This window comes from Neolamprologus brichardi, chromosome 7, assembly GCF_056152115.1.
Source record: "Neolamprologus brichardi isolate AB-2024 chromosome 7, ASM5615211v1, whole genome shotgun sequence".
NCBI classification, from domain to species: Eukaryota; Metazoa; Chordata; class Actinopteri; order Cichliformes; family Cichlidae; genus Neolamprologus; species Neolamprologus brichardi.
In genome coordinates this window covers 42061834-42076055 of record NC_142110.1, presented here as the reverse complement: position 1 = coordinate 42076055, position 14222 = coordinate 42061834, and the positions used below count along the sequence as shown (strand labels likewise).

The window sequence follows — 14222 nt, the reverse complement described above, 5'->3', positions numbered from 1 at the left end:
TATTTTAATTGAGACCTAAGGACACATCAGTGTCAGTGAGCAAGCTCTTTATTCTGCTGAAAAGAAAAAGACTAAATAAACCATCAGAGGCAGTAAAGACTTTAGGAATTGTCAAATCAACAAACTGGTACGTTGTTAATAAGAATAAATGAACTGGCCAGCTCAGGGCCTGAAAAACCACAAAAGACAACTAAAGTGCACGACGACAGAATTATTTGGTTAAGAAAAACAGCCAAAGCATTTCTAAAGGCAAAGAAATGGGATATTATTCAGTGGCCAAGTCAGTCATAATCCTACAAAGCATGCTTTTCAATTATTAAATACACAAGCTGAAGGCAAAGAGGCCTAAAAACAAGCAGCAACTGATTGTGGCTGCTGTAAAGGCCTGGCAGCCAGCATCTCAGTGAAGCAAACACATTTAACAATGTCAAGGTGTTTTAGACTTAATGCTGATGGCTGAAAAGGATTTTCATCAGTTCTGAGCCTCTAAAAATGGGGGACTGTATATGAAAATGACTAATTCCTAAACAGTTAATGCAAAATTTTTGTAAATCCCCTTGAATAAAAACTGAAAGTCTGCACATCAATCACAATGACTGATTTAAAATCCACTGCAAATATTGTGTCTTAAACTGCATTTATGTACTTCTCCATCTACACACACATCTATAAGTGTGCATGTATGTAAACTCTGGCTGCAGGAGCAGAATTGAGGAAACAGTACCCCCTTGTGTTTTTTCTTCTTAGTACATGGTAGCTTTGTGTATTTAATAAAATATGTTAATTTGTTAACTAACAGTCCATAACCACTTATATAATGGTGCAAAAATATTTGTATTTCAATTCTGAGCTGCTTGCTATCCAGATGTGAAATCAGTGGCAATTAATGAATCGTAATATTAATATAAATTTATTGCTCAAAGATGCAGAGACAAAAAGTAGACCCAGAGACAAAACTGGACCCATGTATCGTACATCATGTTGTGCAACTCATCTGTGATTCACAAAGAAAAACAAATAAGTTAAGATATTTGCAGGAAAACAAATCTTCAATGTCAAAAAACAATATACGAAACAGACCGTTGATCACTGCGCACAAAAATGAAATACAAGTTTAGTTTGACCTGATCAAATCCACAAACTTGCGACATCAGTTACCTGCACTACAACCCTGTCTAGACGAGTGTCAGCTCAATCCTGGATAGCGACAGCGATGCTACAAAAGACTGTTAAAGGCTGTACTTTCATAAGACCTTTAAACACTTAAGCAACACATAGCATTTATACTTTTTAAACATAACATGTGGACGCTCTCCAAAACTGGAAACAACTGGATAAAAACCAAAGCTACACTCTTCATGCCTCAACATGTTGCATGGATTTTATATAAGTAATTGGGCCTTCAAAAAAAAGTATTTATACTTTATGAATTTCTCATGGTTGTAATAGTGTCATAAAACCTGAAATCTTAAACGGTTCTCGAATCATGATGTAATATTTTAAAACCAGTAATATGCGCAAAATTACATGAAGGTAATTTTGTTTCCAGTTCATGTTAAACTCTTAAGGATGAACATGGCTAAATGTGAAAATATTAAAATACAGCTAGGGAGTAGAAGATAATCCAAGTTAATCCATTAAGTTAAGAAAAAAAATCAATCTGAAGAAGCTTAAACTGATCAAAAGAAAACATTCAATGTGTAAGAGCTACTAACAAAATACTTAATGAATATAAACTTTCATAGTTTTCAGAGGTACACAAGTTTGAGAAAGGTCTGGAAGAAATTAAGAAAAAAAGAAACATCAATTATGGTCATTCGAGATTTGTGGTAACTCTCCAGTCCCCAGTGGAGGACACACAAACACAGAAATGTACAGACAGATTATAGCAACATGAAAAAAAGAAAAGAAAAAAAAAATAGCCAATACAGTTCAGACTTTTTTTTCCAGACTTGCCAGGAGTTGTTAACAGTGCAATTACTGAACCCTCGGTTAGAATATGATCAACAGATTACGCACTATCACAGGAGTACATTTAAACAGGTTGACACGAACCATACAGAATGAATTAACACTCCAAATGAAGCAACTAAACTAAATGACTGAGCAAAGTAAAAGAAAAGCACAAAAAAGGATAAACACTCTAAACATGGGGTTGTTTGAGAAAAATCTATTGTGCAAGTTGACGCATTTATTACACCGAGACAACTGTGCATGTCTTTACACAAAGCCAAAACGAACACCATATCTTATGTTGTTGCCTCCTATCTAAGAAGCTCAGGTTAAATGACACTGAGCATGTCAGCTTTATGACACAAGGTGGAGTGAAAGTATCTCTCTCTCCTCAGTAACAGTCTCTCTGGCCTCATGGCCTGTGGACCTGCAGATTCTCCTCAGCTACATTTGCGCTGCACTAAAGTTCATCCCTGTAGGCAACTGACAGCATCTCGGGTGCCGGGGCAGCCCCTTTCAGGGTCTTTTGGGAGCCCCTCCAATCAGTCCTCACAGAGTCATCATCCCACAGGGTCGATGTCTCTGTGTCGCTCACCCACTGGGGATCACCGGCGTAGTGACACGGCTGGACCAGCAGGGGGTGCGCACTGAAGGCTTGTAAGTTTCTATTGGGGAAGTGGGATTTGTAGTCCTCGCTGCAGAGGGAGCACAAAGGCAGTGTTTACACTGGGTAAAATCATTCGAAACTTAAAAACACAGGATAGGATGTCACAATAAAGAAAAAATAACAAAAATAACAGCACTGGAACTGCAGATAGAAGTTTTGTTTTTTTTTTGGGGGGGGGGGCAGTTTGAGCAATTTTTCACCATTTACTGAAATGTTAAATATAAACATCAGGGATATTTTGTGATTTCATTACACTATACTGATTTGACAAGAGATGGTGACAACAGGCCAATTTCAGAGATGGTTCAGTTACTCTTGGCATGAAGGGCAACAATGCATGGGGTGCATTTGTTGAGTGTTCTCAGCAGACTAGTCAAGCATATCAAATCAGAATCACAGTGGTGTGAAAAAGAGAGAGAGTGCAGAGAAAGCAGGCTGGCTATAGGCCAGATTTCCACACATGATGGAGCACACAGACACTGCCAGGCCTTCTGGTTTGCAGATCCTTTGGCACAAAGTGCATTTCATTTCTTAGAGTTAGTTCCTGATGACGAGAACAGTTGCCTGGTTGGGGAAACTGTCAAGGATATCATTGTTACAGTCAGAATTTGATTCACCCATTACGCTAATAATTTAAAGATACATTTGGAGGTGACGTCGATATTTTATAGACCTCCAACAACCATCTAGCATAAAAAAGAAGCTTTACAGATGATGGCTCTGCGTCAGCAGTTGAAGGATCGCCAATGTGGTTAGACTTCCTTTGTACGGAGAGACAAACGCGCATTTTTATTGCATCAGACAGTCGTCTGGACCTTTGCAACCAAAAATGTGAACCTTATAGTGATGCCAGATGAACGCTAAGGGATAACCATAGTCATCATGGTGGAGAAAAACCATGGATGTCTGTATTATTATGGCAGTAGTTAAAACTAAACAACAACATCTGCGGTTGAAAAATAAAGCCAATGATTAAAAAAGCAGTTCCAACAATGGCCACTGGAGGCTTGCTCCCAAAGTGAGTCAACCCCATTGACTCCAATGTTAGTAGGCCAACTTCCAACCAGAAAATACAATTTCCCCTTCAAGGCCTTAGCTATTTAGAGTGACTGAACTGTCTGTGCTCTAGTTATGGTGCATATAATAGAATATTTTTAGTGAGCTTTAATTAGCAGGTATCTATGTCTGTGACAAATTCACATTATGCAACTTGTCAACTATCCTACCATCTTTCATTTCTTGACAATAGCTCATTTCTATCTGCCAAAGCTGAATATACATGATAAATGATAATAGCAACCACCTATCAATGGGCTAAAATTATTCTTTTTTGTGATTATACACATACAACACATTATTAAAGTATCATTTTGATTTCGCAGCCAACGGCATAAACAAACCAAAAAATGCTGTAGTTCTACATATAAGGCTTTAAAATTAAAGTCCCCAAACAAATGACTGATATTAGTGTGGCAGCATAATTCTTTTATATCAAATCTGTAATAAAGAAACTTTGATGTTGCAGCTTAATTTATTTATTTTTTTTACCAAAGTAAGTACAGACCATACTGTGAGTGCCACAAACACTGGTATAAACTTAAATAACAAACCATAGAAATTTAAGTATGGACTAAAATAGTCTGGACTGACCATACAGTAATTGTAATTGTGTAATTCATGGAGAAAGGCAACAACATAGGCTTGGAAAAAATATATATATCTTCTTTACCACAAACAAAACTGAGTCCACTCTGGCTGCTCACATCTGTCTGTCACACTGTGTTTAAGAAAATGTCAGCCCACACTGACAAAAATTTAGACCATTAATCCCAGAAAGAGATGCAGACACGAGGCCTGTGCATCATAAAAGGAAAATGCTGAGAAAGATTAAATCTATTTTGAAATGTGGTGCACTAATTCAGCTTGACAAGCACAACATATCAAAGTGACTTCCTTTCAGAAAAATGCAGTGAAGTAAAACCCCAGACTTCCACATAGTTCTTTAATCTATACACTCCAAACAAAACTAGGCTAAATATAAAGCACGTACACATGTTTAGGCAGCTATAGAAAAGAATGTTTTTAGCCCTGAGGTCTGTTTTAGTTTAAACGGTCTCGCAGGAGAAGGAGATTAAAGAGTGCTGAAGAACAGGTTTCATTATAGAGGTCACTGTATGGAACATACAAAAAGAAAACCAGAAAAACTTCAAAGTGTGCAGAGAGTAGCATGTAGTAGCAAATAAGTGTATTTTTGACACTTTTTTATGATACATACTTCGGATGTTTGTCGTACATAATGGGGAGGAATTCATCGACAGGCAGCATCTTGGAAAGTGGCTCAGCATTGAGGATTTTCTGGGCTCCCTGTAGGGATATGGCGTAGGACAGAGTCCAATACGAGTAGTCGGCCATCACCAAGTTACGAATGTTCTCCACTGGCTCCTCCTTTCCAGGATTCACCTGCTTTCTGCCCAAGTATCTGTGGCAACATAAAGCGATCATAAGAACTAAAGAAGTTAAAAAAAAAAAAAATCAGCCACGGGGAAGAAGCAGCAAAAACCCAGTATGGTCAAAACGTGATTTTTACAATCAAACTTCACCTTGCCGTTCTTTTCTGCCTAGCAGGCATAAAACATTTTTCAGCACATGCTCTGCACGTGCATTTTCCTCCCAAATATGTATGAAAAAAGAAAGTGCTAACGTCACATGTTTAATTATTTTGGATGAGCTTTAACCATGGAGCTTGGGATAACAATTCTATTAGGGTTTTTTTTTTTTTTTTTTAATTAAATGATTTTTTTCTCCTAATATGAGAAAAAAAAAAAAAATCACCCTACTGGACTTCATGGTTCTGCGCAGTACACAAAATGTTAATGGTTATAGCAAATATGATTGCTCTACAAAAATATGTTCCATTAAGTTATTGTATATCATAAATTAGTCCCAAATTCTACACTAGAAAAACTTCAAACTTTGTCTGGAGTTTTGTCTAATCCCGTTTGTATGATTTCAAATAAAACCAGCAAACTATATCAAAGGGTACAAATGCACTTTGGACTTTATAATGAACCTAACCTGGGCTTTCTTACCTGCGTCTCATTTAACCTTAACCAAAACAGGAACTGGACTGGAAACTAGGAGTAAAATGTGTCTTACATGATGTCCCAGTCCAGCTCCACCTGCTCCACATCCTGCATCATTTTGAGTATTCGTCGCTTGAAGTTGGCCTGAAAGCGAACATCGTCTTCAAAGACCAGGGCCTTATCCATCTGCATGTCCACCATCTATGGAAAAAGAAGTATACACACTGTAAGCCTGACCTGTTAAATAAATCAAAAGGTTTGTGTCATAAAAGCAGGTTTTTATTTTGCATCCATCTTCTTTACAAACATGACTCTTGGTTTTCAGCTGAGTGCAACTATTTTCATTTACAGTCGTGAAAAAGAAAGTACGCCTTCTTTGAATTTTAAGGTTTTACATAAAAATAATCTGGTCCTTAGCAGTTCTTATGTAAATGCAAATAAATGCGGTTGTCAGATAAACAACCACGCATTATATATTGCATCATGTCATTATTGATTGTATGAGAACAACTCCATAATGCAGAAGCTAAGGACAACTTACTTAGATATGAATTAAGAGGGTAAATAGCAGCCAGGCACTGTGAATCAAATATACTTAGGTGAGCAGGTGTGAGCACTTACATAAAAGCAGATGTTTTGGCAGTTTGGTGGTATGGAGCCTTCAGGTGTGTGTTAACACAATGTCAAGAAGGAAAGACATCTTACACATGACCTTAAAGAAGCAATTGTTGCTGTCTTTTGTCTTGGAAGGGTTGTGAAGCCATTTTCAATCATTTTGAAGTTCATTTTTTGAAAACATTCAGTACAGCTGACAATCTTCCTGTGGACATCCCAGCAAATTCACCCCAAGGTCAGACTGTACATTGCTCAGAGAGGTTGCAAAAAAAACAAAACAAGAGCTACATTTCAGACTCTACAGACCTCAGTTAGCATGTGAAATGTTAAAGTTTATAACAGCACAGTCGGAAAAAAGGCTGAAGAAGTACGGCAAGTTTGCAAGAAGAAAGCCTCTTCTTGGCAGCACGGCTTAGGTTTGCAAACTTACATCTAAAGAAACCCACAAGACTTCTGGAACAATGTGTGGTGGACATATGACACCAAAGTGAAGATGTTTGGCCATAATGGAGGCTAATATGTCTGGAGAAAACCCAAACACAGCACATAAACCTCACACCAACTGTCAGCACAATGGTAGAGGGGTGATTATTTGTGCTTTTTCTACAACCACAGGACCTGTGCTGCGAGTCAGTTAGAAACTCCTCTGTATACAGATCATTCTAGTGTTAAATATGAGGCCTTCTGTCCAAAAGCTAAAACCTTTGGGTCATGCAGCAAATCTACAACAATATGCCTGAAAAAGAAATAAATCAAGGTGTTGCAACGGCTGAATCAAAGTCCAAACCTCATCTCCGCTGAAATGCTGTGGTGGACTTTAAGATAACTGTGCATAAATGGATGCCTGCAAACCACAGTGAAGTGAAGCTGCGTGCTGTAAATGAGAGCGGGCCAAACTTCTTCCACAATGATGTAAGACACAGATTAAGTCATCCAGAAAACCACTACTTCAAGTTATTACTGCTAAAGGTGGTACTAAAAGCTACTGAAGTTGATATAGAAACACTTAGAACTCAAAGAGGTTTTTGTTTTCACATGACTGTATCATAATATTGTAAAAAGGTGATTTGCAAGGACTGTGCTATACTTTCTTCTTATATAGTATACTATGAAGTATATATTAAAATATTTGAGTTTTAACTTCAGAAAAGGGATTTGACAAATGTGTGACAGTGTGTGTCCTCTCACCTCCTTCCAGATGTAATAGTGGCTGAGGAAGCAGCCCACTTCTCCTTTGGTCAGAGTGCGTCCAGAGAATGGGTCATAGTATCCTGGCAGCAGGTCGACACCCAAAATCTTAATGTCACTGCTGTTCAGTGCACTGCACACACACACACACACTTTTGTTTTAGGTAATTCTGTCTTTGATAAGAGAAGAGCGTTCAAATTTGGAGCATACGTAGCCATAACGCTGATATTTATTATAAACCACAAGTGTCTATATTTTCAAGATAAGAATTGAAATTGGCCTCACACCAAGAGTCTGAATTGACACGGTGTTACATTTCTTGACAAACGTAACTATAAAACTGAGAGAGGAAAAGAGCTGAGAGCAATCCACTCACTTTCCATCCACGGCATCGACCACTTTGACGTCAATCTCAAGCTCGTTTAGAGAGAACAACATCCTGTCTCTGCGGTCAGCACGCCGTCGCAGGTTAATCAGATAAATCTGTGGAGGACATGGGCAACCCAGAACGTTATTTAAATCTGGACACTGTGTACCATCATCATAAATCTTTGAGTTTCATCAAATGGGTCGACTGCATATTCGGCATGTTTTCAAACTCTATTCACTCAGTGAAAACATGCATCATAATTGGTCTGAATCTTGCTGAATATAAAGTACTACCTAAAAAGTTGATGTATAATTATATTATATATTACACATAATTACATCCATGCTTTCATTACTGCATAGAACAAGCCTGTATAAGGTTGGGTTAACCTTTCTTACACAGTAACTGAAAAACCTTGAACTGGTTCACCTACCTCATCAAATCCCAGGAGGTCTCTCTGTTTTGGAAACATGTGGATGAAACGGGAAGGGTACATGGGTGGCCCGTCGACTTTTCCACAAACGGGGGTGGGGGTGGGGGGGGGGGGGTGTAAAAGAGAGGTGAGCTGATGTGCCTTTTTTTTAAACTGTCATTATTTGCCTTTAGTATTACAAATCATCTATGCTCTTACTCATAGACTCAAGGTGAACATGGACAAAGTTGAGACGATCGTCTTCTAAGGTGAAGTGCGGTTTGGCTGGAACGTTCAGGTAGCCGTAACGCTCCTTGTTGCACAGGTACATCTGTATCTCTGAATAGCAACGAAAAGCAATCATTTAATAAATTATAAACATATTTATTCATGCATATTTTCAACACTGAGTCCTGAAATATACAAATATTCTACAGTGAAGCAAGCGCAGACGTGATTTAGTGCAACAGCTGTGTTGAGTAAACCTGACTGCTGAACATAATAACACACAAGCATCTACAGACCTGCAGCCCGACAGGAGAAGGCGAAAACAATAATATCGTCGTAGGGCCACGAGTAGTCCTCATGAGGAGGATAGAAAGTAAGTTTTTTCATGCCCTCCTTCCTCAAATCCAGCAGCAGGGTGCTGTGGACCATAGGCACAGGGAAGCAGCCCACTCGGTGACGATGACGAGTGGGGAAGTACTCTGCTGTTCGACGATAATATCCCTAAAGAATTGAGATATTTTAAAAAATATGCTTACTTATGTCCTAGATCTGTGTCATTTTTCTGCATTATGTTCATCAAGAAAGCAACAACTATTTTTTTTCTCAAGTATTCCCCTTAAGCGGATAAATAATCACTCATTTTTAAGTGCTGCTCACCTGTGGAGTAATACCACACCAGTAGTTAGAGTACGCCCCCGGAGAATCTAACATAGGAGCGATGACTGACTTGTTTTCTGCTATCAGCAGGTTGAGGGATTCTGGATTTGTGAGGATATTGTCCGTGTCTGCGTACTGAAACACAGAGACAGAAAATACGAAGGAAAAAGTATTTTTCATTCAAATTACAGTTGCTAAGTTTTTTTTTCCTTGGATGAAATAACAGCCTCAGTAAGAAAGACATCCCATCTGCTTAATCAAGAAAGGAGATAAAATGAAACTTATCACAAGAAAGGTACCAAGATATAATCAGCCCAGCGTTTCCTGGCAAAGTTGAGCGCTGCTTGTTTCAGCTTCATCACATATTCGTATCTGCTGTTGGGCCAATGCTTAGGACCCAGCTCTCCAGCATAGGACCTAAGACACACAGAAGTACAGTATTATTAGGGGATATAATACTATATTGGTAAAATGTTGTATAATTTGCCACGTGAAGCAAATATGTGATTGGCTGAATGGTTTCTATTGTAAAAAGCAAAACAAAACAAAAACAGCATCGCTGAATCATGCTGGAGTGTTGACCACAGTGAATACAGCATACCGATGCTAATGGATTAAATAAAACCAGAACAGTAAATAAGTTCTGTGGTGCTGTGAAAAGAGCATAAACAGATGGATAATGTAACAGTTTCATGACTGTAGAAGTTTAGCTGAACTCACTCAGAATAAATAACTGACAGGCATAAAAGTGTCTGCTAATAGAAAGCAGAGCATCATGTACAGACAAGCCTAGATATGCTTTGTCTAACTCTTTTTTTAGCTTTTAAAATGAATACCAGATGAACTGCAGAGTTGCAGCCTACAGAGAGGTGTTAATACTTTCATTGAACACGTGGACAAAAAGAGCAAGTAAGCAAAATCAATACATGCGCAATCTGAACATTGATTGATTTATGTTGTCAATACCAGGATAACTCTTCAGTGGATCATAGATTTGCCTCCTGATGAGTAAAAGGTATTTATTGTTCCTGTCATTTCCCTTGTAGAAAGCAACTATTGAAGGTGATCTTCTTTGATCCACGTGTGCTGTAAGTTCAAGTTGGGGATGGTTCCAAACTCAAATCCCAGCAGTACACAAAGCTCAACACATTAACATTTTCAGACTTACATTGGCTTGTCCATTGGTCTCCACTCAACATAATGGTAATATTTCTGCATGACAGTCAGCCACTCCTTCAGTATGGCTGTGGTGTTATCTATGTTGTGATCCGTGGCTGCCCTGGAAAGCACAGAGAAGGCAGAGGGTGAAGTAACTGCACCAAACCTAGGGAACCTAAACTTGGTGTTGGTTCTTGTTATTACGTATTCCCCTCGTTGTGCCAGGGGAACAGTGAAATCTACATCATGTGAATTTTTCAGCTCCTCGTCATGCCGGTGCAAAATTCATGCTGCATTCCCACTCTCATTGGTAAATGTCAAATTATTTGCTGACAGGCTTATTTGATTCAGTGCCCAATACTGATGTTCAGCCTGTGTATTACTCGATCAACAAACAAAACCAAATACAATACAAAACAACACAATACAAATGATTACTACTTATTTGAGCAGAATTTTTCAGGTCTGTAAACGTTTTAATGTTGTCTCTCGGTTCCACTGAATGATCTGAACAATCATTTTCTGCTTCTCTGGTTTACGGTACACCACAAGGTTCTATTTTGGGGCCTTTACCGTTTTTGTCACATCTGCTCCCTTTTCAGCACATTTCCATCACTTTTAAGGACATTTCTTATCACTGCTAGATAGACTGGCTGTCAAATTTCTTCAACTTAGTGAAGAGAAAGCAAAAATCCCATGACAGATTTGTGCTGAAGGTAACGGAAATTCTAGATTGCCTTGCCCCTTTTGCTAAAGTTTGAATAACTTTTGATTCTGGATACTCCCATTAAAGCTCTGGTTCACTCTCGTTTTTATCACTTCAGAAATATTGTCAAGTTAGGTTTCATTGTTTCACAGTCTGAATTGGAAATCAATCAAATCATAATCAGTCTTTTATTTCATCACATCTAGATTATTGCAATTCACTAATTCAGTTCCACTTGCACCCCATTAACTTCAGTCTACTTTAAGATTCTAGTTTTGACTTTTAGAGCTCTGCATTAACAAGCACCAGCATATATCAGGTATCTTTTTGTATCCGTACATCCCTGAGGTGACTTAATCAGGACTTGCTGGCTGATATACAAATATAAAAATAAATGAGACAAATACCCCAAGAGTTTGAAGCTCTCTCCCACTGAGTCATAGCACTATGAAGTTGGTGATCTCTTTTAAAAATGAGGTTAAAAATGCATATTTTTAACCTTGCTTTTTGGTAACTTTTTTGTCTTTCTGTTTTTAGCATTTTGTGATATTCATCTTGAAAGGGGCTATATAAAGAAAATTTTGCTTTTTCATTACTTTTAACCTAATGCACTTCATGACCTCTGGGCAGAAAAGAAGAGCAAAGTGGCCGACAGTTTTTGCACTAAAATATGCATTGGATCCCGTTCCTGTCCACAGCTGTGAGTTATCTTCGGCAGTGTCACTCTAGCAAACCTTTACTTGTGGTGAAGTAGGGTTGGACAAAATGACAAGGTATATTAAAGATACTAGATATCTGTCAATTAGCAGAATGGCTCTATTGCATGACCAGGTTTTTGTTAGTCTTGTTTTTTTTATTTGTGCAAATAAGACACCACTGCAGAGTAACATCCTTTTTTTTTTTACTTCATCATAATATTAGGGCTTCTAATGATTTCTTTAAACTCATATTTGTACAGCAACTGTAGACACAGTTAGGGAAAGTCTCTTTGAGCCATTTCTAAACAACTGTGGATTCCAAGATCATTGGTACAAACAATTATACAAATGTAAAAGTTACTCTCATGTGTCAGCAGTTTGCCAAGGTCTGGAAGAAGACCCAAATCGTTACCCTCAGATGAGAGGAAACTGATTAGGATGTTCAGGAACAAACCAGGAACCTCCCAGGCTCAAGCCTGCCATGAACTGAAAGTTGCTGAAACACCAGTGTCACTGTTCACACTGGAGTGAGTTTTACAACACCATGGACTGAGAGAGCGCTAACCGAAAAAAGAAACCCCTGATCTAAAATCAAGACCTTCAAGCTTGACTACAATTTACAGTTACTTTCAAACACAATAACACTATCAGGTGTCAAACATGGTGCTGGTAGCATCATGCTCTGCTGCCAGTGGTAGGGGTAAACATAAAGCCTGAAATCAACAGATGGATAGTTGAAACTTGGACACAACTGAGTGTTCCAACAGGACAATGATCCCAAACACACATCCAAACTGTTATTGGAATGGATCAAGCAGGCCAACATTAAGCTTCTGGAATGGCCTTCCCAAAGCACCTACCTCAACTCTATTGAACATTTGTGGACTATGCTTAAAGGCCCGATCTGTATACAACCAATTTAAATAAACTCTACTAATTCTACTAAGAAAAGTGTTCAAATATCCGTCTGGAAGTGTGCCAGAAGCTTGTTGATGGCTACCAAGGCATCTGAGGTGCTGCTTGCCAAATCTTCTTGTGGGTGGATGTTTATTTTTGACTCTGTATGGATTAGAGAAAATCCAAAATAAAGTTCTTACTTTGTTTCAAATAAATAATTAAAAGTCAAAAATTGCCATGACTTTCATGACCATGATGATCAATATTCCCGTAGGACTCAACATACTAGAGTCATTTCCTCATATTAAACCAACAGTTAATCCTTTTCCATCGTTACACCGATTAAACGGGATCTCTTTTACTTCCTCACTAATAAACCACTCCGCGCTGTCTAAACAGCTAAATCCCAAGAGTTTGAAGATTTGAACATGCAGCATGAATTATAAAGAAGTAAAATCACTGCTGGTACAGTTACTCTATACAAACTTCACGGGACATAAAACTCCAAGCGAGCGACGGTAGGAAACGAATGCGGCGGAGTGAAAGGCAGCCTGGACTGTGAAAGGCGCAGAGGGAACAGGGGAGGGGTAGGACGCTGCTGCTTTCACAAACTAATTTAAATGCCATTGACCTTTTGAACGGCTGCTATAGACGGATAAAAAGGAGACCCCTCGACAAACAGCCTGGCAGTCCATGCAGGAAACCCACCACACAGAGATGCGATCTTTGGGGTAGTTGAGTCTCTCCAGAGCTCCGAGGTAGTACGGCAGGGAGTGACCAGTATTTCTCGCTATGATAGCGATAACCACGGTTGGAGGCTGCATTTTCGACTCCTCTGGATACTTCTCCTCCGAAAAGTAACATTCAGTCTGAAAAACAAAGGCCCCCAAAGCTAGAAAGTGAAGTATCATGGTGGAGGCTGTTAAAGTCGGAAAGTAATCCGCGGGGCTCCGGAGCAGCACGTAGCCGCGGTACGCGTCAGCAGTCCAAGAAAAAAGGGCTTTCCCAAATGTTCAACCCCCCCTTCTTCATGTACAAGCTGGCCCCTTCTGAGGAGAAATGCAAACCCAATCCTAAAGCCAGAGAGGGTTATATTCCGCTGTAATAAACCTTTTCCTGTAGGGAAAAAAACAGAAAGAGGGGAAAGAGGCGTGATTTGGCCACACTGGCATTTACAGCGGTGGGATACCCTTAGAAAGATTAGAAAGATGGAGAATAAAGTTTTAAAGTTTAAGGTCGAACATCCTTAAAAATGTCATTAAAATGTTCCCAGGGATAGAAATCGGGGGGGGGGGCATTTAAACATGGCAATTTGTTAGTCAAAAATGTATTTATTTATTGTTTTTGAGTAAACCAGTCACAGCATTTTAAATATTCCGACCACAGTATGGGCATTTATACACACATTTAGTCTGTATGTGTGATATTCTGATACATACATCTGAACTAGAAAGGGATTTTGAATAAACCCAGCTTTGTCGTAATATGAAGCCAAAGAGTAGCAATTACAGAGATTCACCAGCAGAGGGAGGTTTTGATCCAAGAGAAGAATCATTATGTCGCGCACGTCTTCCTGAGGCCTTTGATCC

The 14222-nt window shown here is 38.9% G+C and overlaps 1 protein-coding gene across 1 annotated transcript; it reads right to left on the bottom strand.

Annotated features, from left to right (window-relative positions):
* Window positions 1–920: 920 nt before the first annotated feature.
* cercam (cerebral endothelial cell adhesion molecule) lies at window positions 921–13712 on the bottom strand. Its single transcript, XM_006795536.2, has 12 exons — window positions 13342–13712; window positions 10343–10453; window positions 9474–9591; window positions 9175–9309; window positions 8814–9018; window positions 8509–8628; window positions 8311–8387; window positions 7884–7990; window positions 7507–7639; window positions 5777–5904; window positions 4896–5099; window positions 921–2648 (listed from the first exon to the last, which is right to left on the bottom strand). Exons 1-12 carry the CDS (start codon window positions 13542–13544, stop codon window positions 2414–2416), a joined length of 1776 nt encoding a protein of 591 aa, XP_006795599.2. The 5' UTR covers window positions 13545–13712; the 3' UTR covers window positions 921–2413.
* Between the last annotated feature and the right edge of the window lie 510 nt (window positions 13713–14222).

Coding starts and splice junctions, on each gene's coding strand:
- cercam (XM_006795536.2), bottom strand. CDS start 13,544: ATGATACTTCACTTTCTAGCTTTGGGGGCCTTTGTTTTTCAGACTGAA. Junction 9,310..9,473: donor GCTGGGCTGATTATATCTTG/GTACCTTTCTTG, acceptor TCTGTGTTTCAG/TACGCAGACACGGACAATAT. Junction 5,100..5,776: donor GAGCTGGACTGGGACATCAT/GTAAGACACATT, acceptor ATGTTGCCACAG/ATACTTGGGCAGAAAGCAGG.